At 32.6% G+C, this 25,966-nt stretch overlaps 1 protein-coding gene across 12 annotated transcripts in view; it reads right to left on the bottom strand.

Annotated features, from left to right (window-relative positions):
• Nucleotides 1-432: 432 nt before the first annotated feature.
• The window catches only part of LOC115222488, a 961,211-nt gene continuing 935,677 nt past the window's right edge, over nucleotides 433-25,966 (bottom strand). For all 12 annotated transcript variants that reach the window (XM_036498862.1, XM_036498853.1, XM_036498859.1 and 9 more), the window contains 3 exons: nucleotides 23,631-23,777; nucleotides 20,503-20,746; nucleotides 433-5,250 (listed from right to left, as the gene is read on the bottom strand). In XM_036498862.1, coding sequence (XP_036354755.1) covers nucleotides 3,731-5,250; nucleotides 20,503-20,746; nucleotides 23,631-23,777 — 1,911 coding nt within the window. In that variant the 3' untranslated portion in view covers nucleotides 433-3,730. The remainder of the gene's footprint in view (nucleotides 5,251-20,502; nucleotides 20,747-23,630; nucleotides 23,778-25,966) is intronic.

Raw genomic sequence — 25,966 nt, 5'->3', positions numbered from 1 at the left:
CATCCCACCTTTTTTTTCAAACATAATGAATGCATGAGTGATTTATCCTATGCTTCCTGTCATTCCTTTTTTTTAAGATGATAGGGTGTGTTAGGAAGATGTGGCTGCTATTTCTAGCAGGTCAAGCAGCCACATAGAGGCTTCCTTGCTTTCTTTGAAATCCATAAAATTCTGTATTGTATATCTTTGTAGTATCTTTGAGAAATGAAAAGCTAAAAAGTTATTGAATAACATTTATAAAGCTTGTTCATTTCTTAGGAGTTAATTTTAAAGAGATTTACTTGAAGATGTCTTACCAAAAGAAAATAACAACAACAAAAACAACAGCAACAACAACAGAAGAAACTCAATTAGAAAGCAAAATAAACAAAAAAAAAGAAGAAAAAAGGATTACATATAATGAAGATTAAGAATAAGTAAATAAGTTTACTGTCAAATAAAATGAGTTTTATTGTTACAACATGGGGTAAATTGGATCACTGGTGATACTTCTGAAAGAAATCTCAGATTACTTAAAATTATAGTGTTTAAAGGGTTATCTGTTGATCCAATTAAAGATAATTAATCGAGTTAAGGAGTTTGTCTACTAAATACAAAAAGTATGCAGTTTCGTTTTCAGAGTTTTTTCTTTTTATTGACTTACATCCAAAATGTTTGCAATGTTGTTCATCTACATGTTTCTTATGAAGATAAAGCATAGTCATGAACGGAAAAAAAAATAAAGAAAGGTGTAGATCTAATGAGAAATGAGAGTGAGTGACTGAGTGAGTGGAACACCTGAACACAGAGAAGAGAAGTGGAAGGAAGAGACAGACAGAGACTGACACATGGACAGACAGATTATGAGAATGAGGCAGAGAAGACAAAAGGGGGAGAGAGAAAGTAAAATAGAGACTGAGTGAAGAAAGAGAGAGAGAGAGAGAGAGAGAGAGAGAGAGAGAGAGAGAGAGAGAGAGAGAGAGAGAGAGAGAGAAAGAGAGGGGGAAAAGAGACAGAGAGACAGACAGAGACAGATAGACAAACAGAGAGAGAGGGAGAGAGGGAGAGAGAGAAAGACAGTCAGAGAGAGGGGATAAATAATTATAATCTGGAAAATAGAATTATTCTTATCCTAAACAGAATATTAAATGCAAATTATCATAATGTGTTCAGTTATTGTTAACATACTTAATGCAGGGAGCATTACAAAGCTAACTATAAATAATTAGTAGTGAGGAAAAACAATATTAGTCAATGACTAATATGATTTTAGTTATTTCAGCCAGTACAGGAGACAACTTTAGACATGTTTTACTCTTATTATGACCTTACCAGCAAAGTATAGACTTCACAGTACTTGCTGTAGTAGTGGTGGAAGAATCACTAAGTAAACGTACAAAAATGTACACTGATTGGCATGGGAAACTAGAATTTTGTTTAAAGAATAAATTATTCAGAGACTCCATCTACACAAAAATAAAAGTGTTCGTGTTAACATATTTAATGCCCAAAGCATTAAAAATGAACTAGAAATAATTATGCAGTGAGGAAAAAACAATATTAGACATTAACTAATATTATTTTAATTATTTCAGTAAGTATAGATACAACTCTGAACATGTTTTGGCCTTATTATGACCTCATCAGCAAAGCGTAAACTTCACTATATTCACCAAAGTAGTAATGGAAAAAAATCACTAAGTAAATGTACAAGACTGTACATTGTTTGGCATAGGGAACTAGAATTGCTTAGAGAATAAATTTCTCAGAGATGCCACCTGCATGAAAAACAATGCGGGGCATGTTTAAAAAATAACTAGAAATAATTATGCGGTGAGGAAATGTGATAAACTATCATCATATGACAAGCTATTAGAATGTGACAAACTATTAGATTGTGACAAGCTATTATTATGTGATAAACTATTAGAATGTGACAAGCTATTATAATGTGACAAACTGAAAATGTTATTTTTTAAGTTTTTTTCTTTTTTTTCTTTTATTCCTAAAAGAGAGATATGGGACATTTTGGTGTGAAAATGTGAACTGCAATTACTAGGGCAGTAATAATAATATTAGTAATAATCATGTTATTGTAGTAGTGATACCAAAATGAAACTCTACAATACTTGATACATAACAATAAGAGGCATTACATAATTTGTTGTACTTTGGAATTATCAAAAATAAATCGATATTTAGAAAGATATCTTTGTACATATCTACATCTTCATTCAGCTTAGTTATTCTTCATTAAAACTCAACAATTACTCAATAAACTGCAAACGGTCTGTCTAGGATCTCTGTTCTGTTCTGTTTCATCATTAGCAGGGCTCAACTTTAGAAAAAAGTGTAAGGCTACACAAACATAACATAAAAAAGTAACCCAAAAATGTACATTGTAAAAAAAAAAAAAAAACTAAAAATAAATAATGAAACTTAAAACAAAAATTACTACCCTCCCAATAATAATAATAATAATAATAATAATAATAATAATAATAATAATAATAATAATAAAAAGAAAATACATCAATGAAAGAAAAGAAGAACAATGTTTGAAGTATGTTTCTTCATATTTTATCAACGTGTGGTTGCGGATACTTTTATTTCAAGCTAATAACACGTAAAGAACTACTTTACATGATACTTATATATTTTTTTTGTTCGTTTTCTTGAGGGCGAAGGAAAACTACATTCACATCCAGTGCGAAATGTGGGCTTCTGACACAAGGTTAATTCTAAAAGTAATTTACTAAACCCAATTTGAGCTGTACATTGGTTTGGTTTTTCAAGAACCAGACAAAAACCTTAATTAGGCGCCGACTCATACCAAAAACCTACACCCCAAAAAATAGTGTGAAGACCATGGCAGAATATTAACTTATAGAAATATTTTTTAAAAAATCAAACGAAAACAACCAAAAGATCCCCCAAGACTAAAAATACAAGGGACCTTTAAATATATACACCTGAGTGCCCCGTAAAGACACCTTTCAACAAAATTTGTCAACCACTAATTTTATCCGCAGTCGTTGTCCACAAAGCACCATGGTTACCTACAAAATAATTTGCATAGCGAGGCGCTACTTAGGCTAATCTATAAGAACTAGGATTTTTGTTTTTCAAAATTTTCGGTTTGTTTTTTGTTTTCTTTTAGTTTTTTTGTACAATCTTTGAATAACTGTTATCATCAAAAGACGACCCATTCAGTCATAAGTTATTGTAATCTATCCAATACAGGCACTTTTACAGTTCCCTGGGCTTGTAAAACATATTTTATGTCTTCTTTTCTTTACACTCCCACACCTTCTTCAATAGGTTGTTGTATTGTATATTTTTACTCCCACTTTACCATTGCTATATAGAATGGTACTTTGGTAGTCATTTACCAACATTCCTGAAGAGTGCTTAGTCAGCAAAAAAATAAAAAAATTGCTAGCTTTTTTTTTCATTTTTCTTTTTTGTTTTATTCTAAGTTACTGACCACCTTAAAGACGAGAAGGTTTGAATGGAACATCAATCAGTCGTGTCTAGAGAGAAACCTTTTCAATTATCACAAACTACAGCAAGATGCTAACTTTGTTTTTAAGTTACATAGCTGTAGCTTACATCACATGATTTTAAAATGGTGACGTTATTTAAAAATAAAAAATAAAACAAAAGTAACAAAAATGAAAAAAAAACAGATGTAAATACCCTGATGAAAATGGGTAAATCAGATGATATTGCTATATATTTTTTTCACATTCTAAACAGGAGATTCTTTAGAATCTGGATATTCTTCACCAGGTTTCTTAATATCTAAGGTTATTAATTTTCCTATAGTTGGTTTTTCTACTTTAACTTCACCAGTAATTGGTTTTGCTTTACTGGGACTTATCCTGCCAGTTCTCTGTTCACTGACCGGTGCTGCTGGTTTTGCCTTCGTTGCTGATTTTTCTGTTTTCTCATCAGAAGATTTTTCAACATTAGTCTTTTCTGTCTTACTCTCCTGAAATTTACCATTTGAAGATTTTTCTAATTTTTCTGATTTGTCCTGCTCTTTTTCTTTTTCTTTTTCTTTGTCATCTTTCTCTTTTTCTTTATCATCCTTTTTCTCAGTTTTTTGGTCCAGCGTTTTACATTTAATATCTACACTCTTTGATCTAGGTCTTTGCTCTTTTGATAATTCAGATACTTTTCCTTTGCTTTTATCAGAAGAAACTCCAGAGTCTCCAGGAAGTTTCAAATATTGCATACCAGGTCTGCTTTCAAAAGTCACTGACCTTTCATCCAGACTTGGAGTCTTACGTTCTCTATATTTGCGAGCTTTGTGATCTCGACTTGACCCATCAGTTAATTTTAACTTTTTTTCCAAATAACTTGGTTTTTTTCTCTCATTATTACCATCTTCATCGGTAGAACAGTGCTCTTTCTTGTCTTCTTGAGAAGTTTGCTTTAGAATTGGTTTACGTTCACGACATTTATCATCTTTCACAATGGAATGATGGTGGTGATGGTGGTACTGATGTTTTTCCTTGTCTTTGTCTTTCTCTTTCTCCTCCTTCTCTTTCTCTGACTCTTTCTCCTTTTCCGATTCTTTCTCGTGTTCTTTTTCTTTTGTCTTATCTTTTTCTTTCTCTTCCTTATCTTCTTTCTCTTTATCATCCTTCATTTTCTTTTCTGGAGACATCTTTTCATCCTTTGATTCTTTAATGTCCTTGTTCGTTTCACTGATGATTCCTAACACATCTCCGCAACTACCAGTTCTTTTACGATCAGGCATTTGGGGAACTCTTAAACCAAAAAGATTTGACCCAGAATGCACTTTGGGTAACCTGCTAAAGATATTTGATGGCCTATAGTCGTCCCTATCATCACCAGCCATTCTAGCAAGGTTCTCTTTTGACTTTGACTTTCGCTCTTCAGTTATTTTCTGAAGAGTTAGAGGAAAATCAAACTTGAATTTCTTTTTAGGTTTCGTTTCATAACTGTCATCAGATTCTCTATCTTCATCTTCGCTAGCACTGGTGGGAATGGGGGTAGACTCCATGACAATCTCATTAACTAATTTTTGATCCTCTTCCAAATCAGCACGACTGCTGACAATACTAGGATTTTTGCCAATCTTTGATAGTCTCTCGGCAGCTACACTTTCCATCGTTCGTCTCATTACTGGGTAGTTGTCGAGGACTGCATTGAAGTGTTCTACTGATAGTGAATATAAATTCACATAAGTTTCAGATCGAACACTTGCCACACGTTTCGCATTAGTAAGAAGACAAATTTCTGAAAGTAAATAAAAAAAAGTAGTAATTAGTCTAGGAATAACAAGAATACAATATAATTTAAAATAAGATTATGTTATATGATTAAATTATGTTCAAGAAATAATTTTTTTAAAACATATTTAATAAAATGACAAAAAAATATGTTTAGGAAATATTGAAACTTAACGTAATTTAGAATAATATATAACACAAACAACTTGATATACAAACATGATTTCACGTTAATATTTTTAGAATTTAAAGCATAAATATACTAAATAAACATGTATCATTCAGATTTGTTAAAAAAAATTATTAAAATTGTGTATAATTTAGATACAAAGCCTTAAATTTGGGTGAGGTGTTTGATTACATTTATTGACCCCATTACTTGACTGGTACTTTGAAATGAAGGCTAAGCAGGCCAATACTTTGAAATCATTGTCAACACTATTCATGTAAAAGAATAATAAATATGTATTTTTCAATTTAATGCAAAATTGTTTTTATTATAACCCAATATAAAAACAAATATTTATATATATATATATATAAAATAAATGAAGATGAATAAATATTGACAGTTCAATACATGCTACAAATGTTTCAAAGGCATGGCAATTTATTTTCACTTAATATATTACATTATTATTATTACCGTTATTATTATTATTATTATTATTATTATTATTATTATTATTATTATTATTATTATTATTATTATTATTATATGCTAAAATTGCAATACATATCATCATCAGTTGTTTTTGTATCATCACCAAGTAAAAATTAACTGCAATCTTCAGCCCTGAAGATTGCAGTGGCAGGAAATTCAAGTTGCATGACCAGCTTCTAACTTCAAATTTAATGAGAAAACATCATATCTTCTTTGACATGTATTGAATACTCCTTTCTCATTTGTTTGATATTAAGCAACATACATATAACATGGACTCTCTCACCATTAGAGAGTTCCATAATTTCTTGCTTGAACAACCCCACAGATGGCTTGTCTATAGTGATCAAATGTTTGTATTCACATAAGCACACTACCTCCATCAAACTGACATTGCTTGTACAAGCACACAAGTGTTCCATACATCAGATGATGAGATGATCATAGAACAATGTGAAATGAAGTATTTTCTTCAAGAACACCATGCCCAATCTGGGAATCCACACAACAATCTTGTGATCATGAGTACAACACTGTAAGCACTTAGCCACACACCTTAACACACACATGTACACAGACACATCCACTTAGATACACTCACACACACACTCACGCACATGCACACTTACAAACACACACATAATGTAGTATTGTCAATTAAAAATAATGTGGTTGATTAGTATAGATTTGATGGAGATAGCATGATGTTCCTGCAATGTGAAAATAGTTGAAAATTTGATCTTAGAGAATCATCAGAGAAATGTTTCAACTGGACAAGCATTTTATTAAAAAACTGACACTCTATCAGTTATGATGATAAGGGTTGATTCAGACAACAGAATAACCTGGCTGTGAAATTAACATGCAAGTGGCTGAGCACTTTGCAGATACTTGTACCCTTCATGTAGTTCTCAGAGAGATTCAGCATGACACAGAATGTGATGAGGCTGACCCTTTGAATTGCAGCTGAGTGAATTGGAGCAACATGAAATAAAGGGTCTTGCTTAAGGACACAATGCATCACTGGGAATCAAACTCACAATCTTTCAATCATGAGCTGAATACCACAACCACTTTATTATGCAGAGTAATGTTGCCACTGAATTTATAAGGAATCAACATTGAAGAAAATGGTTGATATCCTGTATCCCTTCAGTAGAAATGCATTCTATCCATAGTCAAAACACTTATATTTGCACAGTCAAATCTAATTTGACATGGCGAGTCATAGCTCCCAGCTGGAAGCAAGTATAGTAATCTTGATTGCATCGTTTGTCAGCTAAATGTCGAAATATCAAGCAGTTAAGAATTCAAATTATTTGGAATAGAAATTGGTCCTTCAATGGGGATTTGCCAAGACAGACCACATAAAGACAAGAGTAACCTTATGAACAGAATGTATCACAATGGTACTTTGTGTCGGCAGTATTTGATGGTGACATTAAGTGCGCAACAAGTGTAGTAGACATTGTGAAGGGTCCTTAAAATATTTTCATTTCTAAAAAATGCGATCAAATTGAGGATGAAATATATTTGTAAATATAAATATTAAACTTAACTAATCTATAATATTTGGACATTTTATTACTTGTAATCTGATAAAGCATAGACTCAATAAAAATTTATAAATATTAAATAAAATAAGAGTATTTAGAAATGATTGCAAGAGATATAAAAGTGTTAAGATAAAATGGAAATAAATAAAGAATTAAAGAATGGTTTCATTTTGTAGACAATTTTATTGATTTAAATCATTGTAACTTATACGAAAACATCTCTATATTTCTTGTTACAGAAATTATATTATTCTATTTATTCAGTGTGCTGGTTCAGCATTGTATCAAAATCCTATTTTTATCATTGAAGAGGATGTTCTGAAAACCATCACTACCACATACACACACATGTGCTCTCACACACATGAACATTTGTGCACACACATAGTTTTTACATATCCTTACACATATAAACAATGGGCTTCTTTCAGTCTCTTTCTACCAAATCAACTCAAAAGGCTTTAATTAATCTAAGACTACAGCAGAAGCAGAAGACATTTGCCCAAGGTGCTGCACTGTGGGAATGAATGAAACTTTCCTAATTACACAAACAATATTGTCACCCTCACTTCATAGTGATAGCCAACATTAGTAACAGAGTATCTAACCTTTCTTCCTCTAAAGAAATTTTCAAGACGGCAGCCTCTTAGTACAACAATGCCCAAGCAAATAGTGGCTTTAATGATAAATTAATATATAACCCCTCAAATGATAATATGAATAATAAGAATAGACCTAAAAATAGACCTAGGAGAATAATTTGGTTCCCCCATCTTTTCCCTTAATGTTAAAATCAATATAGGTAAAAGATTTCTGTTTCTCTTAAACAAGCATTTTCCAGAAATCACAGGTAGAAAATATTCAACAAGCTCTTAGTTAAATTATCAATATATCTGCTGCCCTAATATGGAAAGTATTGTTACAGACAAACGTCACCGAGAGCCTACTCCCAGAGGTGACTGTCCACTTGACCAGGGATGCATGATCAAATCCGTCATATACAAGGCAGAAGTTACAGCAATGTTAGGAGACAACAGAACTGAAAAAAAGGATACATTGGGCCATGTAAAGGTGACTTCAAAAATCACTATGCTAACCACATATCTTCCTTCCAACATAAGGACAAAAGTAAAGCCACTAAGTTGGCTAGCCACATATGGAGTTTAAAGTCTAACACCACATCATATACAATAAAGTGGAAAATAGTTGAAAAGTCCACACCATATGTCAATGGATCGAAAAAATGTTAGCTATGCATAGCTGAAAGAACATAGAACCATTTCAGATCTAAGAACTCTACTGTACTGCTGAATTCCAGATCTGAAATTTTCAGTGGTTGTAAGCATATGGATGAGTTACTATTGTCAAATTGGAATGTACCGCCCTCTCCAGATTGAGCATCTGTACTGCAGACTCTAGACCACTACCCTGTCAGCCTTATGACTTTATGGTCAAAGGGGGCATTCTCCCCTCTTGCTTTTTTTGTTTTTTTTTTATGTTTTCTCATTTTTTAACATACCACTTTTTACGTCTACTTCCTTCTCAACTTTTCTCATTTTTTTTTATCTCATCCTATCATCCTGTTTTTAGCATGTTATGCTATGTGGGTACAGCCTGAGAGTTGCATGAAGACACCAGATGTGTTAAAAATGGTGTCTGAGCTGTTTTCATCATGTGAAACTAATAGTAGCTCAAGAAAATATATATTGTGTTTATTAAATAATATAAGTATATATATCTTACTACATCTCTCTCTCTATTTCTGTATATATATATATATATATATATATATATATATATACACACATATATATATATTTTTTTTTCTTTAGTTTCAGCTCAGAGCAGAGGCCATAAATTATGGGCTTAACACATTTATTTATTCATGCATTGACCCTGAAGATGATAGTGTTAGTTAAGGTCATTCAGGTTTTTTTAATTGATCAGTTGACCATTTGAGTAAATAGAACTATAAACACACTATAAAATAATATCAGAAACATCTGTAAGTCTATGATGTACAAATAAATAAACATGTAATGCCCATTAGTTGTGCCTTTTCTTGTATATTAACTAGGGAATGCAGTCATGGAGTTACAAAGTCAACTGGTGATAGGCTTTAACTTTGGATATTATATTATATATTAACGGAGAGCTTAAGAAGTATTTTGTTTTAATTAGTAACTCTTTGAAGAGTTATTGATAAGAGAATTTAGGTGTGTTCATAGTTCTGTTTACTCAATTGGTAAATAGATGTTATATATAAATAGATGTTATATAGATAACATTTGGTCTCCTAATTCTCCAGATCTTAATCCATTGGACTACTACATTGTTGAGAGTGGAGCGTTGTTGAGAGAGAGGTCAATGAATACACTCATAACACCAAAGATTCTATGAAAGCAGCCATAGTCAGAGTAAAGTCCAAAATGAACCAGGACCACTTGATTTGAGCATTTAGATGATTTAGTTCTCATATAGAAACAATTGTTGAGGCTGAAAGTGGCTTTATTGAATAATATTATAGAAAAGGTTTATTTTTGTCCTTATAGAATTTTTTGATAAATAAAGTTATTATTAGTTATTATGTATCTGTTTTTTATAAACATAAATCTGTTCTCAAATATCTTATGCACCTTGTATATTTTACATACATACATACATACATACATATATATATATATATATATATTTATATATAGATATATATATATATGTAGATATATACTATACATACATACATACATATACTCATACGTGTGTATGGGTAGTTGTATCATCCAGTAACCTGTTATTCAGATCATAAGACTACAACAGCAGAGTTAACCTGTAGCTAAATGCCTGTCTGCTAGAATTAACAGTTTAGTTTCCTTTCAGTTACTTTTATCAACCTAAAATTGGTAAAACAGTGAAAAATCTTAAAAGCAAATTAAATTAAAAGAAACAATTTTGCTTATTTTGTAACTGAAAACATCCTTAACCCTTTAGCATTTAAACCGGCCATATCCGGCCAAAAGTATTCTGCCTGTTTTATGTTCAAACTGGCCAGATCTGGTCTCTCACACCAACCCTACAATATCGTTTGAAAAATTAACAGCTACCTCATCAAAGTCTCAAAGCTACAAGATAATGCATGATTAGTTCAAAACAATGTGGATAAAGAAGCATTAATTTTGGCAGAATAATGTGAACACTAAAGGTTTAAAGTTAGTTTTGTGGCTGTAGCTTCTATATTGATTTCAAATATTTTTAAAGATATTCACTACTTTTTAAAGGATTTTTGATATATATTTAGTTTTGTTGATAATATCCATGTTTTCTCTCCTCACCATTATTGAATGTTATGTTACTTTTGTTAGATTTGTTTTATATGCTGTTGCAATGTGTTTTGCTGTCAAGTGAAACTGTTGCTGATGATGTGAAGCTGTTTTGTAACGTAACTGTTGTTTGCTTTGTGTTTATTGTTTGTCTAAGTCTGGAGATTCTATTAGGATTAATAAGGCTTCAACTATTTTCCAACAATTCAATTCTTTGATTTCATATAAAGTAGTTCTTTATTCTTCAGAATCTTTCCTAAAGAACAATGTGATCATTTATACAACTTCCTTCAGGTTATATCTAGTTACGTCTGCTGTTGATTTACTTTTATAGTGATTTTATCTAACTTCTGTTAGCTCAAAACCAAATAAAAAGATATTAGTTGCAGAACATAATATATGATACTTTCTTTAACAAGCTTATACCTGCAATCTACTTCTATCTTCACCTCCTCCCCTGCCTCCACCTCCTCCTCTGTCACCACCAACATCACCACTTCTGATGCCACAACCACTTCTGCTGTCACCACCACCACCATGTTCATTGCTTTTGTTTATTCCTCAACACGTGATAATTTTTCATCTCTACATCTTGAGATGTGACTAACCTCTTCTGCTTCACATCCCAAGAATTTGAGATACAAAATCAAGTTACATTATTTAATACATTTCTCCTAATAGTAAGATTAAGTTAAAATTTCACCCAATAGTAAAATTTTAAAATATTTGTTTCTTCAACATGAGTAAATATTTAGAATTATCTGAATGATTATCATAAAAGCTTGTTTGGAAACGTGATATTTCTCAATAAGTATGTAACATTTTATGGATTAATCTGGGAGAAGGGGCCACGTCCATGAGCTTTTCAGGCCCTTTAAGGCTGATAAGATCAATACTGTTTATGCTCTGCTTCATCAATTTCTATAGGTCAACATCTACAAGGAAAATATGGATGGGAAAAAGAAAATTCTTGGGTAACGATGCTCTGGAGGGGAAGGTTTGAGTAAAATAGTTGAAGCATGGCTTTGAAGTAAGATGTGAGAGAAATATAGACAAGTGTAACAAATAGGAATGAGTGGAGTTGCTATGCAACTAACTTGTCTTGTATGTTTTAGATTCCATTGTTCAAGCACATTCAACAAACTGGGGATATAATTATTAGTAGAATCAGGTGAAGTGCTGGTAGAATCATTAGCATTCCAAGCAGAATGCTTATCAGTATTTCATCCATCTGTACAATCTAAATTCAAATGCTGCTGAGGTCAACTTTGCCTTTTTTCTTTTTGGGGTCAATAAAGTAAGTACTAGTTGAGCAGTAGGGTTGATGTGATTGACTTACCCCTTCCCTCAAATTTTCTTGCCTTGTGTCAAAATTTGAAACTGATATATTACAAGTAGAGAACTTCTTGATTTTTGACTTAGTCAATATTTCTTTCAGAAACAATATTGTTAATATTAATGATTCATCTTGTCTGTAACATCCTAAGAATTCCCTCAAAAACACCCAACTAAAAGTAGATATTTTGTACTTTCCTTGTCATGATATCACTTATCTAACAATGATCTTAACCTGTATCCTATTGGCATTTATAACATCAACAACATTTCTAAATGTCATAAAATTTTGTTTTACTATTCTTTCTTCAATATTTTCATTTTTTTTCTTTCATTGGATATAAATCTTATTCTAGGTTTTACCTATGAGCAAAAAGGTGAACTAATAGATTTAGTTTTTGCTTTGCTGCTCTCACCATTATAATTAATATCTTGCTGATCTTTGAGTGTGGCAAGCTTGTTCTTGTGATGACAAAGGCTGATTGCAAAAGACTGAAAGCGGAACGCGTTGTTTACCTAACAATCATGGCGCCTTCAGCTTCCAGCTATTTGCAATCTGCATTCAGCATAAGGTAGCATCTGTGTAATTTAATAGTAAGAATGTAATCTGAAATAATCCACAAGCAAACATATTTTGTGCCCAAAATATATTTTACTTCATTTTGTTTAAAATGGGTACTGTTATTATTAACTGTTATCCGGAGATATTCTGCTAAAAAGAAGGAAGTTTAACATTTTCTGAAAATTTAATAAGCATTTCTCAAACATCATGTGAATCAATACAACAACAATAGCGAGAATAAACAACAACAACAACAACAATAATTTTCAAGTTTTTTCTTCTCTTTCTTATTTCAGATATTTGCTAATAGGAAACATTTTTTCATCATACTGATGGATTATATCAAATGAAAATATCAAAATAATTATTCATTAGAAATAATATTATGAGAAAGGATAAATGCAGAGTAGTAGCTTTGTGAGGTAGTAAGAACATAGAAAGATATGAGAGGTAATATTTATTCCCACTTAAACGTGGATGTTCTGTTAGAACAAACTTTACTGTGGTGGATACCATGAGAGAAACTCTCATATAGGATTTTGGTGCAAAATGTACACTCATTTATATCGTTTGCCATGGTGGTCTTAGTGCTGTAGTTGGTTGGAGATTTATCTCCCTGCTAACAATATAAGCAAGAGTACATTTTCTATCAAAAGCCTATATGAGAGTTTCTCTCAAGGTACCTACCACAGTACAGTTTGTTCTAACAAAATATTAACATTTAAGTACATTTTGGTATTAATACTGCCTCTGTTACTAATATATATATTTTTTTTACAAGCTCACTGAAAAAATATGAATGTTGAGTGATACCTATGTCAAATATTATCTATTTATTGCAGGATGTATAAGGAATGATAATCATGTAGAGTGATAGATATGTTGATATAAAGATATGTGAAGCGATAAATATGTAGAATGTTAGAAACGTGTGGTGGTAGTTACAATAACTGGTAGATAATTGGAAGAGTTGTTAAGTGGAGAGATGGTAGGTAAGTGAAAAAGTTAGTTAAGTGAAGAGGTAGATAAGTGAAAAAGTGAATATTGTAGGGGTAGTATGTTAGGGGCCAGATATGTGAACTAGTTGATATGTGGAAATACAGAAATATATGTATTGGTAAAAAAATGTGGACTGGTAAAACTGTGGAGTAGTGAACATGTGCAGTGGTAACTATGTGCAGATTGTAGAACTAGATATCTTTCAGTATATATCTCTTATGTTCAGTGGAAATCATGCTGATATCCACTGGGCTCTTCACCATGCCAGACCTGATATAATGAATACTAGCCAGGTGCTTTTCTCCCTAATATGTGACCTTATGGCCAATGGGAGTTGTTATTTATGAGGTTAGTAATAATGATATGTTGACAGAAGAATGAAGACCTTGAAGAGGGACATTGTTCATACATATATCACATGCATTAATACATCAACTGAGTATAATTAAAGATAATGATAATGTAAAGAAACAATGTTTTTGGAGAACATAGGTGAGGATTAATGATTCTAAAGGTAACAACATGAAGATATGCAAAAAGTACTAGTGGTGATGGTCATGATGTGTAGTAAGATGACAATGGAGGAGGTAGTGGTGTTGCAAATGATGAAGTGGGAATGATTACGATGGCAGTGGTAGTAATGAAGTGTGGGAGGTTAAAAGTGATGGTGGTGGTGGTGGTGATGGCAGCAGTTGTAGTAGTGATGAGATTGAATAATGTGATAGTGAGTGCTCATATTATGATGGAGATGATGTGATTTTGGAGGTATGGATTGGTAGAGGTGGTAAGGATGGTGAAGATAATGTGGATAATGGTAGTGGTAATGATAATGGTGGAACTGTGATGATGGATTGAAGATGATGTAGCACTGAGTGTTGGGTGGTACATTTTATTATAAGGAAAAAATTTAGCCTTTAAAAACACCTGCTTATCTCATTTCCAAGTGAGAATAAAGCTTATCTGACCTGAGTGTTCATCTGACTGGTAGGGTATCAGGTGGTTAGTCAGTTTCCTGAAGTTTGTATTGTAAATGGTAAGATAATTTGTCATACAATTCCAAAAGCCTTGATCTCTCCTCATTCCTCATACCACCCATCAGAGAAGCAATCATTGCCCATCATTTTCTTTACAATTGCTTGCTATAAATAAGGATGATGTCCTACATTGTCAAAGTTGTCTTTCAGAGATCCTCTTAAAAGTGATTCTTCTGAACAGAAGAAACTCTTCAAGAGGATCTTCAGGTTGTATATGTATGTATGTATGTATGTATGTGTATATGTTTGTGTGTGTGTGTGTGTGTCCCAACATCTTTTGACAACCAATGCTGGTGTGTTTACATCCCCATAACTCAGCAGTTCGGCAAAAGAGACCGATAGAATAAGTACTAGGCTTACAAAGAATAAGTCCTGGGATCGATTTACTTGACTAAAGGTGGTGCTTCAGCATGGCCACAGTTAAAATGACTGAAACAAGTAAAAGAGTATGGATGAGCTTTTTGTTTACAACCAATTAACATACATAAAAATGAGCGGATATATAAACTCACTCACACACACATGTGCACACGCACACACACACACACACACACACACACACACACACACGAAACAAGCAAGTTCCTCAAGCATGCAGACATATTTAAAAAAAATTGAAGCTAGTTAAAAGATATGCTAGGCTATATTCCATAGTTTTATATTAATTCTTGATTTATAATTTGACTGGCTGACCAGCATGTCTGTTCTACAATATAATATGACTAGTGGAGAAGCCTTGATTATTAAGGCTTCATCTATTATAAGATTGTTTAATAGATGAACAATCGAGAATATATCTTAAAGACATTTTCATGGCATGATATGTGGCCTGTTATTTAGAGGTTCATTATTTAGTATCTCCTTTCTTTATTTAAGATAACTGGCTGTGGGTTACGTTAGATTCTGTTGTCTCTAGTGTCTACATAGAAGCACCCATACTGGCTTGTGTAATTAATGATATTGATGATGATGGTGATAATAGTGATTGCAATAATGATAAAGACAACAATGACAGTGATGTGGAAGATGATGGTGGTGGAGATGGTGGCAGTTTGGTGGTAATGGATTTGGGGATGGTGATGAAAATGGTAATGATGATGATGATGATGATGATGCCTCTGATGCTGCTGCAGATGATGAGGATGAGGAGGAGGGTGTATTTATTGACAATAAATTCAAATACAAACACTTCATTACCATACTCATTATCGTTATTTAATGTCCACGTTCCACGCTGGTAGGAGTGGATGTAAACAGTGTAAGTAAATAAGGAAACAAAGAAAAGTAAAGACAGAAAGAAAGTAAAGAACCAACACAAAATGCATGAATGACTCCACTCAATTACATAAATAAATATCCCCAAATACATAATAAATACACACACACATATATATGTATATATATATACATATATATGTATATGTACATATATATGTATATATATGTACACATATATGTATATATTTAAGCTTTGTATGTATATGTGTGTGTGTGCATACACACATACAAACACACTCACTCACACACACACCCATATACACACACTCACATGCATGCGTGCACACACACACACACACACATACACATATTGTAAGATTTATCAACATAGAACAAGAAAGAACTCAATAACAATATAATTATATCATAATAATACAGTACCTGATTGAAACAGTGTACTACTTTAAAGCTTTACAAGATGAACTACATAGTAATATCCAGAGAATACTAGAGATTTAGAGGATCATCAGGTATAATTAGTCAGTAATCCTATGCAATTCATTTGGTGAAACTTTAAGTAGCACATTGACAACATAACTGAGTTTGGATTTAATCTCTTTTATTAAAGATCTGTCATATTTCCTTACTAGTCTTTTATGTCTAGTTTAGAATAATGGCATTTCTCATTGTTGACATCATCTTTTCAATGAAATGATACTAGCAGGTGTGTTGTAAATGATAAAATCAACGTCACAGGATTTTAAATTGTTTAACACTTTACTCTTGGTTACTTTCATAGTCTATTTTACATGAGCTGTATCTGTGTACTAACGTTTGGTTTGTATTTTGTTATTAATAAAACTATTAAAGTAAATCCAACCTTTCATGCACTTTTATATCAGATGGTAGTGCTATCAAATAATGATTTTTCCTTTCCAGTTTGGTTTTGTATTCAGTATTATATGTGCTGTAATTCTCTTAATTGTAAATGCATTGAAAACTTGAAAACTGATAAAAAATATGTCATATTTGTTTGTACATCCAATATAACAGTTTGTGTCATGAAGTTTACAACTTCCGTCTAAAGTATGTTCTGTTAACTAGCAAGTTTGTAGTTTCAGGTGTATATGACAGATTTTAATTCTGACGTTTTTTTTAATATATCCCAACTGTTAGTTTGTGGTTAGACATGATGTGTTTTGTTTTATGAATATTCCAATGACAAGCTCATTCATTCTATAAACAAAGAGCATTTGGATTATGTAGTGCAATGTATGAGAGGATTGTGTGTTTTTACTGTTTTGTATCAGTTGCATTTCTGTAGGTGAAAATCTTCTTGTATTATTTTACTGCTTAGGTTTTTAGCATGCTTAATATCCCTTTTAGCATGCTTAATATCCATCCTGAATGCTTAACCCTTAAGGTTTCCTTATTTAAAGTTCCTTTTGCAAAACATTCTAAGGGATTTCATAACAGATCTTTTATATTTATAGGGACATTTGTTATCCCTGTCTGTGCATGCTTCACTAGCTAATATGAGTGGTCTCCAATGCTATGCTTATGTTTAAGAATGAGCCAGTATTATTTGAATTTATGTTTGAACTATGTTTGATTGAAAATTTACAGATAAGATTATTTTTAAAATCTGATTTATGTGAATGTATTTGCTTGTTCTTCAGCACTCATCATAATAAATATGCTGTAAACATACTTATTTTAATACTATGTTGTTATTTTCAAGACTGCAAATACGAGCCCAAGTTGAATATCTATGTAGAATAATGCAAATGTGAGCCCAAGTGGAGAACCTATATACACTCCTTGTATCTAGATGTACAGATTGTCTTTCACAATGGAAGGGAAGCCTGGTCATGCAGGTCAACAAAAAATTTCTTAGAATGCTTCTTAGTATATAGGGTACTTTTATTATGCCTATCATTTCAACCATCAACAGATACAGCTTAAGGGAAATAGATTATTAAACTAAAAAGTATTAACTGTTCAATAATTTTAAATCTCGCAGTAGCAGTATATCAGTTATAACATCATTTCCACTTTCTTTCTGGCCTACTACAAACTGTGATAATAGCATGCCATTATTATCAATTCATTCAGAATTTGATGTTAAAAATGTTTTGAAATGGTAAGAGGGTTATTGCACCAAACTAAACATAAAACAAAAAACCAGCAATGAAACAAAATCTTTAAAGTAAAAATTTTAACTTCAATGTTTGGAAACTAAAATATTTGAAAGAATAGTTGTTCCTTCTCTCTACATGTAAACTTATATATATATAGGTATAGTAATGTGTGTGTGTGTGTGTACGTATGTGTATATATATATATATATATCATCATCATCATCATCATCATTTAGCGTCTGCTTTCCATGATGGCATGGGTTGGACGGTGCAACTGGGGTCTGGGAAGCCAAAAGGCTGCATCAGGCCCAGTCTGATCTGACAATGTTTCTACGGCTGGATGCCCTTCCTAACACCAACCACTCCATGAGTGTAGTGGGTGCTTTTTACGTGCCACCGGCACAGGTGCCAGATGAGGCTGGCAAACAGCCATGGTCGGATGGTGCTTTTTACATGCCACCGGCACGGAGGCCAGGCCAGGCTGGCAATGGCCACAATCGGATGGTGCAGCTATGATCGTATATATATATATATATATATATAGGCACAGGAGTGGCTGTGTGGTAAGTAGCTTGCTTACCAGTCACATGGTTCTGGGTTCAGTCCCACTACATGGCACCTTGGGCAAGTGTCTTCTACTATAGCCTCGGACCGACCAAAGCCTTGTGAGTGGATTTGGTAGGCAGAAACTGAAAGAAGCCTGTATGTATAAATAATATATGTATGTATGTGTGTGTGTATGTGTGTGTGTGTGTATTTGTGTGTGTGTAGTTGGTTCCCCCCCCCACCTGCAGCATCGCTTGACAACCGATGCTGGTGTGTTTACGCTTCCATAATTTACCGGTTCAGCAAAAGAGACCTATAGAATAAGTACTAGGCTAACAAAGAATAAGTCCCGGGGTCAATTTGTCTGACTAAAGGTGGTGCTCCAGCACGGCCACAGTCAAATGACTGAAACAAGTAAAAGAATATACATATATGTATGTATGCATGTATGTGTGTATATATATATATATATATATATATATATATATACATACACACACATTGCAATATTTTGTGAGGATCATTCTATAAATCAAATCATATGTGCTGACAGGAGTTAATTTCTTTCATAATCAATCAATCAAAGTTATTTGTCACACTTATATAACCTTTCCAATGAGTGTACAGCACCCTTGCTTACTTTTATTGGCAGAATGACCCTTTGAAACTCCTGCAACATTTGTTTTGAAACAATATAGCTTCACATCAAGAATCTTATGAAAGAAATGTAAATGAATCCAATTAATGTTTAACATTCAGTGTTGTGTTTATGTAAAAGATTTTGTTTTTTATTAGTCGTCAATGGGAAGCATAGATTTTTTAGTTGAAATATAGTTACAATAAGTATTCTATATTGTTACTCCTTCTATTCATAATCTGCTTTGATGTTTTTATATTCCTTCAGTACAGCTTATGGGCCATTATCTTTATGTTACAAGTGAATTAAAGTCACAATTGTCTTGCTAGATGTATAAGAAAAGTGATCAAAACAGGATGTCAGCTGGAGATGGAGCCTTGGCTATATAGGAGGATAATCCATTGGAAGATGGAAACTGATTGCATTATAGATCAATTCTACTCATCAGCAGATGTTAGTTTTATACTCAAAAAGAAAAATATCACCATTTTAAATGAATTTCCCTAGTGAAAAGCATATAGGTATTACATGTTTTTTCTGCTGACTATGTCCACCCTGTTTACTCTTCTATTTATATATATTTTTGTATATTACTATAGTTTATACATAACTCTGAAAAACTTAATTTTGACTTCAATTCATTAGTAATCTAAAGATAATTGTCCATAAACTGTGCTGATGAAAAATTTTAATATTGAAATGTATGCACAAGAAAAAGAAACAACAATATAGAATTCTTAAATTGGAATAGATTGAACTTTTACTTTATGCTTACATACAGGTAATCGGAGAAAGAATCTTCATAAATACCACATGGAGTATTAAGTATTAACTAGATTTGAACCTTTACCCCATGCTTTTCATTGAATAAATACATGAATATACCTGTCCCAAAAGAAGTAAACAAGATAGAAAATTCAATTAAATGAAAAACAGTGGCAGAGGTAAATGACATGTTATATTGTTGATACCAAAATACAGTCATAATAACAGAAATAAAACAAAAAAACTTGTTCTGAATCAAGGATTAAATGTAGAAAGATGTTCGTCACCAGCCTTTAGCTGTTTGTTGGTAATGGAACCTAGCTATATGGTAGAGTAATTCTGTAGAACAACAAATGTTGGTTTTATTATTATGAATCAAAACCTCACCTGTGTGAATAAAATTGCTTTGTGAAACATATACTTACACACATGCATACATTTTTGTGTGTACATGTATGGGCATAATAAACAAATATAGTTCTCACCGCCAAAATAAGATCCGTCCGAGAGGCTCGTAGCAACTTCACCTTCCTTTGTTATAATATCAACTATTCCCTCTTGTATAAAATACATCTTCGTCCCAATTGTTCCTTCTCGTATTATATAGTCACCAGGCTGAAACACTTCATATTTGAGCTTACTGACTACCTCAGAAACAAACTGTGGATCTGCGTTTGTAAAGAATGGTACTGAAGCAACCAAAGATCTGCAGTTGTGGTTTATAACTTCCTGTATTATGGTGAAAAAAATTAAATGCAAAGAAGAAAACAGGTTTTAGTATTAAGATATGACAAGGTACTATATAAATGCGTATATACATACACATATATATATATATATATATAAGTATTTATGTATGTATGTATGTATGTATGAAGGGCAAGTTGTAGACAAAGAAATTGTTCTCAAATAAAGGAGTCCAGACAGAGTTAAACAACACAAGTAAGAACATTATTATCATCATCATCAGCATCAACATTGTTTTAATGCTGAAGACAAAATTTGCAGAGGTAGATTTCCTATGCATCTGGATTCCCTGTCTATCTCCAACGCTCACCTGTTTTAAAGCTTATAATATTATCCTATGTCCAGACATTTTTTCACAAAAGATTGGAAATGAACTTCACTGCTTCTATTGCAGTACTGTCAATTTATGGCAATGAAAACAATGTCAAAAAAACAAGGAGGTACAAACATATGCACACTCACATTCTATGTAGGTGTACATACATATATGACTGGCTTCTTTCAGTTTACATTGCCCAATTTAGGAGGCTTTGATCAGCCTGAAGTTATTGTAGAAGATGCTTTCCCAATATTCATTACAATTTTTAACTGCATTGCAACACACACACACACAGTTTAGTGAAACTGAATTTTATCTCATGATTCAAGACTCATACCACAGTGATCTACAAACAAGATCTCATACAGATAAGAATCATGTGGCAATATGAAAATAAAGCTAGAGATAAAAATTCAGTTTCAAATGAAATACTACATCAGAAGTGTGGACATATGCTGCATGCAAGAAGTAAGATGGAGGAGTGCCTCAGCCAATCTTCTTATGGGTAAAGAACAAAGGCCCAAATTCTACTGGGTAGGCTATAGTGATAGTGTGGTGGGGCTGTAAGCACACATTTGATTGAGAAACGGACAAGGCAAGTGACTGAAGTTGTTGGAGTGTAGGACTGGATAATTAAGTATAAACTGGTCCTGTAAAATACAACAGACATTTGTCTTTGCATGTGTTCCTCAATATGAATTTGCAAATGAACAGAAGGGCTGATTCTATGAAGCATTTTTGCAAGTTACCTCAATGATGAATGGCAATGGCCTTATAATCAAAGTTGAGCAGTGCTCCAATAGATTTCATGGTCTATATGGAGGCCGCAGCTCTAGTTCTGGAAATGAGGGTAAAATGAGGCTGTTATACTACTACTTTGCAATTCATATGATGATATGCAATACTAACTTCATAAAAACAACCAGCCAGGCAAACACCTGATTACCTATCAATCTGGTGTATACACAAGTCAGATTTATTACATCTTTTCCAGAAAATGAAATAGACTATTGGTTAGGAAAGTGGAGTTCTTTCTTGGGGAAGAATGTGCAACTTGATTTAGGTATATATGTATGAAGAATCCATTTTAAGTGAGATATGGTTGCTAGCAGGTTGAGCAACTATGTAAAGGCTTCCTCATTGGTCTACGATTTAGGGAAGGCTGGCAGCTAATTCTAGTAAGCCGAGTGACTATGAAATAGGTTGTATATAATGAATCATTTGAGCATATTTAACAGTTATTTCTATCAGGTCAAGCGGTCACATTTAGGATTCTATATTGGTTCACAAGACATGTATTAATTGCTTCAACAAGAATTTCATTGGGTCTCTAGGCATGAGGCGTCATCTCATGTGTCTCACATCAGAAGCAGGGAATAATGAAGCAATGTTATCTGAAACAGATTGGCAGTGTCGCTAGTGGATAAGTGCCTTCATATTTGCTAAACATTTTCTAATGAGATACTCATCCTAAGATATATGATTTATAGAAATTTGTGCAGATATACGTTCATCAATAAGTTATAAAACAGAATGGAATTTTTGCAAGGGTCAATAAGATTGATTGAAGTGAAAAGTAAAGGTAAAAATAAGTGAATAGGTTAAAAAGTAGAGGAATAAAAATCAATGAAGAGGCAATCGTTGTGAAATCTTGAGGTAAGAAATGATGTGAAGCTTGTAAGGGAGAAGGAATGGGAGATTCAGTATGTGAGACTGATGGAATGTAATAGAATTAGAGAGGTAGGTAGTTAGGTAATAGGTAGTGTGAGGAAAGACCGGTCATGTTGTGTGAGTTGACCAGTGATAAACACATACACACACTGCTCCAAAGATGTTAAAAAGCAAGGAAGTGAAGCAAATTAGTAAAATGTTTGGCATAATTTGAGGAATAAAGTGTGAGTATTCAAATTTCTAAAAGTTGAGGCTCCTAGTTGGAAAATAGGTCAAATTTTTCATTAAGTTGGCAGATAATCTTTGAGCCATGGTTTTAGCAAACAGCAATGATGTCTAGGTGAGAGAGTGACCAGCATTAAAGTAATGAACCATGAATTTTAGGATACCAACAACATTACTGTGAACTTCTGATTGATGTTCACAAAGTGGTCACCTAAACAGCAACCAATCATACTTATAATATATAGATATCAGTGGATTTGGGATATTTGGAGTTGTGGTGTTGGAGATGAAGGGGCTAATGCAATAGTTGCAGTAATATGTACATTGCAGCTTAGGAAGGGGTGCTGAAAAGTTACTGGCTTTACACATGTTACAAAAGACTTGGTTGGAGGCCCAAACTTCCAAGTTCTTTTATAGGGCTTACAAAAACTGAAGAACCACTGCAATAAGTGTGTGAATCTAAGCGGGGAATATGTTCAATAAAATCATAATTAACTGATCCTCCTGTATTTTCTTTTAACCAAAGCCAGGAACTTTTCAGCTTTCTCTCATAGGTGTGGTTGGAGATAAAACAGTTCTTTACCAGTTAGTATTGAAATTTTTAAAAAATCGCTAAATCTACGATAATATTGACTCTGAAAAAGTACTTACCTGCCGTAAGCATTCGTTTAATTCACCAAGGATGGTATCTTCATCAAACATTTTCCCTTGGAACCGATGTTCATAATAATCGGAAATACGCTGACGGAGTGTTCGAGGCAGTTTGCGACACACCATATATTCCTCTACTTGTTTAAACTAAAACAAATAAAAATAAAAGGATTTTCATTTTAAGTTTTACATTTAAACCATTTTGTAAAAGTTTAGAGTGTGCATATATAAATATACATATATATATATATATATAATACATAATGCACACACAATGCATTGTATAAACATATACAGCATACATATATATATATACATATACACTTCTTAAGAGTGATGTAAGGATGTCACATACCCAGTATATATATATGTATGTTGTATATGTTTATACAATGCATTGTTTGTGCATGAAGTATGTGACATCCTTGCATCACTCTTAAGGAGTACTGACTAACGTTCTCTCCAACCCATATATAGGTTAATTAACCCCTCCAAAAGCCAGATGAGTATAGTTACTAAGTGCTTCTTTGATGATGTTAACCTCAAAATTAGTAGTAAGAGATAAGATCAATGAAACAGTATTATAACTGTTAAAATGTAGTTCCATGGCATTGAATATAAGTAGGTTACAGATTTATCCAATTTAATATTTTTGTATTTTTATCTCTTTATATCAAAATCCTTCCTCCTGAAATCCCTGAATTTTAGGAAACAATTCACCATAATTAGCAATTTGCACCTTAAAATAGTGATGAATGTGAGGGAATATCATAGTAACCCTTACTGGGTAAATTGGGGGAGGGTGACCTGATATTTGATGCCTTCATAGGAAGTTTTGATAACACTAAGATTAGTGATCTTTCTGATTTACTTGCTATTGGTACTTTTAGAAAGTAAACATTTTTCTAGTAGCTCAGGTGTGAACAGAGATGAAGGTTAGCAATCGCACACAATATGAGAATCCACAATATAGACAAATTCTGGAAAAACTTGGTTGGCATATTTAAGGAGTTTAGCTTAGGTTTAATTATTATCATTATCCATATACCATTGGCTAACCTTTAGGATATTACATTCAATATTATGACAGATAAGCAATAAGTTTACTGAAAAACAATTAAACAGACTGTATTTGTCCATGAATATTCCTATAATCCCCAGCTTTATAGTTAAAAACTTGACAGCTGGTATAAGAAGGAAAGTTTCTAAACAATCTTTAGATAGGGAAATTTTAAAAGAACATCTCCCTGCTTTGTAAACATATACTAGCCAGGAGTATATTCTGTGCAACAAAAGTTATAATGAGTCAAGAGTTAATATCTGAGCCAATATCCTTAACCGGGACCTTATATTATACTTCTTCATGTGTTATGGAATGAGTATGGGAAAGGTGTATGGTGCAGTAACACTGCCATCTTGCCTCATACTCAGTTTTGAAAACCCTGTACACACCTTTTCCTCCCTTACCTCGGATGATGGAAATCACACCATCCAATACATTGGCCAAGTCATCCTTTAAGTGCTCTTTGGAGGGCATACAAAGAGCTCCTCCACTTTTTGAGGGTTTGTACTATGTTACTCTTCTGCTTATCCTTTCTTTGATAAAATCATCAGGTGAGGGATCACAGTTTTCATGAAGTAACTTTCCACATTCTTCATTTTCTCAGAGAAATGTGTTGTATTTAAAACATCTTTTTAACTTAAGACTATAACAAAGCTGTTGATGTCTGCTTAGTTATGAAAATTTTGTCAGTTACCAAGGTCTATGTTTAGAAAAATTGATTCATCTGTGATTTCTTTTCCATATTTTTTGAAGCACCAATGTCTGCATGTATTATTGTAATCACACATGTTTGTGTAAAAGCTATAATTTTTCTTTGTTTGTCCTTTTCATGTAGTTTGTGTCTTTATTTTCAGAATTTTCAACAAATATTTTTATATTTAAAAAACATTGGATGTTAAGCTTACTGCTATTTTCTGTTTTTTGACCTTTCACCTCTCTACCTCAGCAGAAAAAATTAATCTTTGAAATTTGTAAATAATTAAAATACTTTTATAATTAAATGCTTAAAAGACAGGCCTTTTGTTTTCCTTGAGGAAATGGTGCAGGCATACCAAAGTTACAGAATATCTTTTTTCTAAATATTCCAGAAAGAAACTTTTTCATTCAATGAGACATGGCAAAATTCAAGTAAAACATATCCAATGTGAGCAAATAATAATAATAATAATAATAATAATAATAATAATAATAATGATAATGATAATAATAATAATAATAATAATAATAATAATAATAATAATAATAATGATAATAATAATCATAATAATAATAA

Source organism: Octopus sinensis, linkage group LG2 (genome assembly GCF_006345805.1).
Source record: "Octopus sinensis linkage group LG2, ASM634580v1, whole genome shotgun sequence".
NCBI classification, from domain to species: Eukaryota; Metazoa; Mollusca; class Cephalopoda; order Octopoda; family Octopodidae; genus Octopus; species Octopus sinensis.
This window is presented reverse-complemented; position numbering and strand designations above follow the sequence as displayed.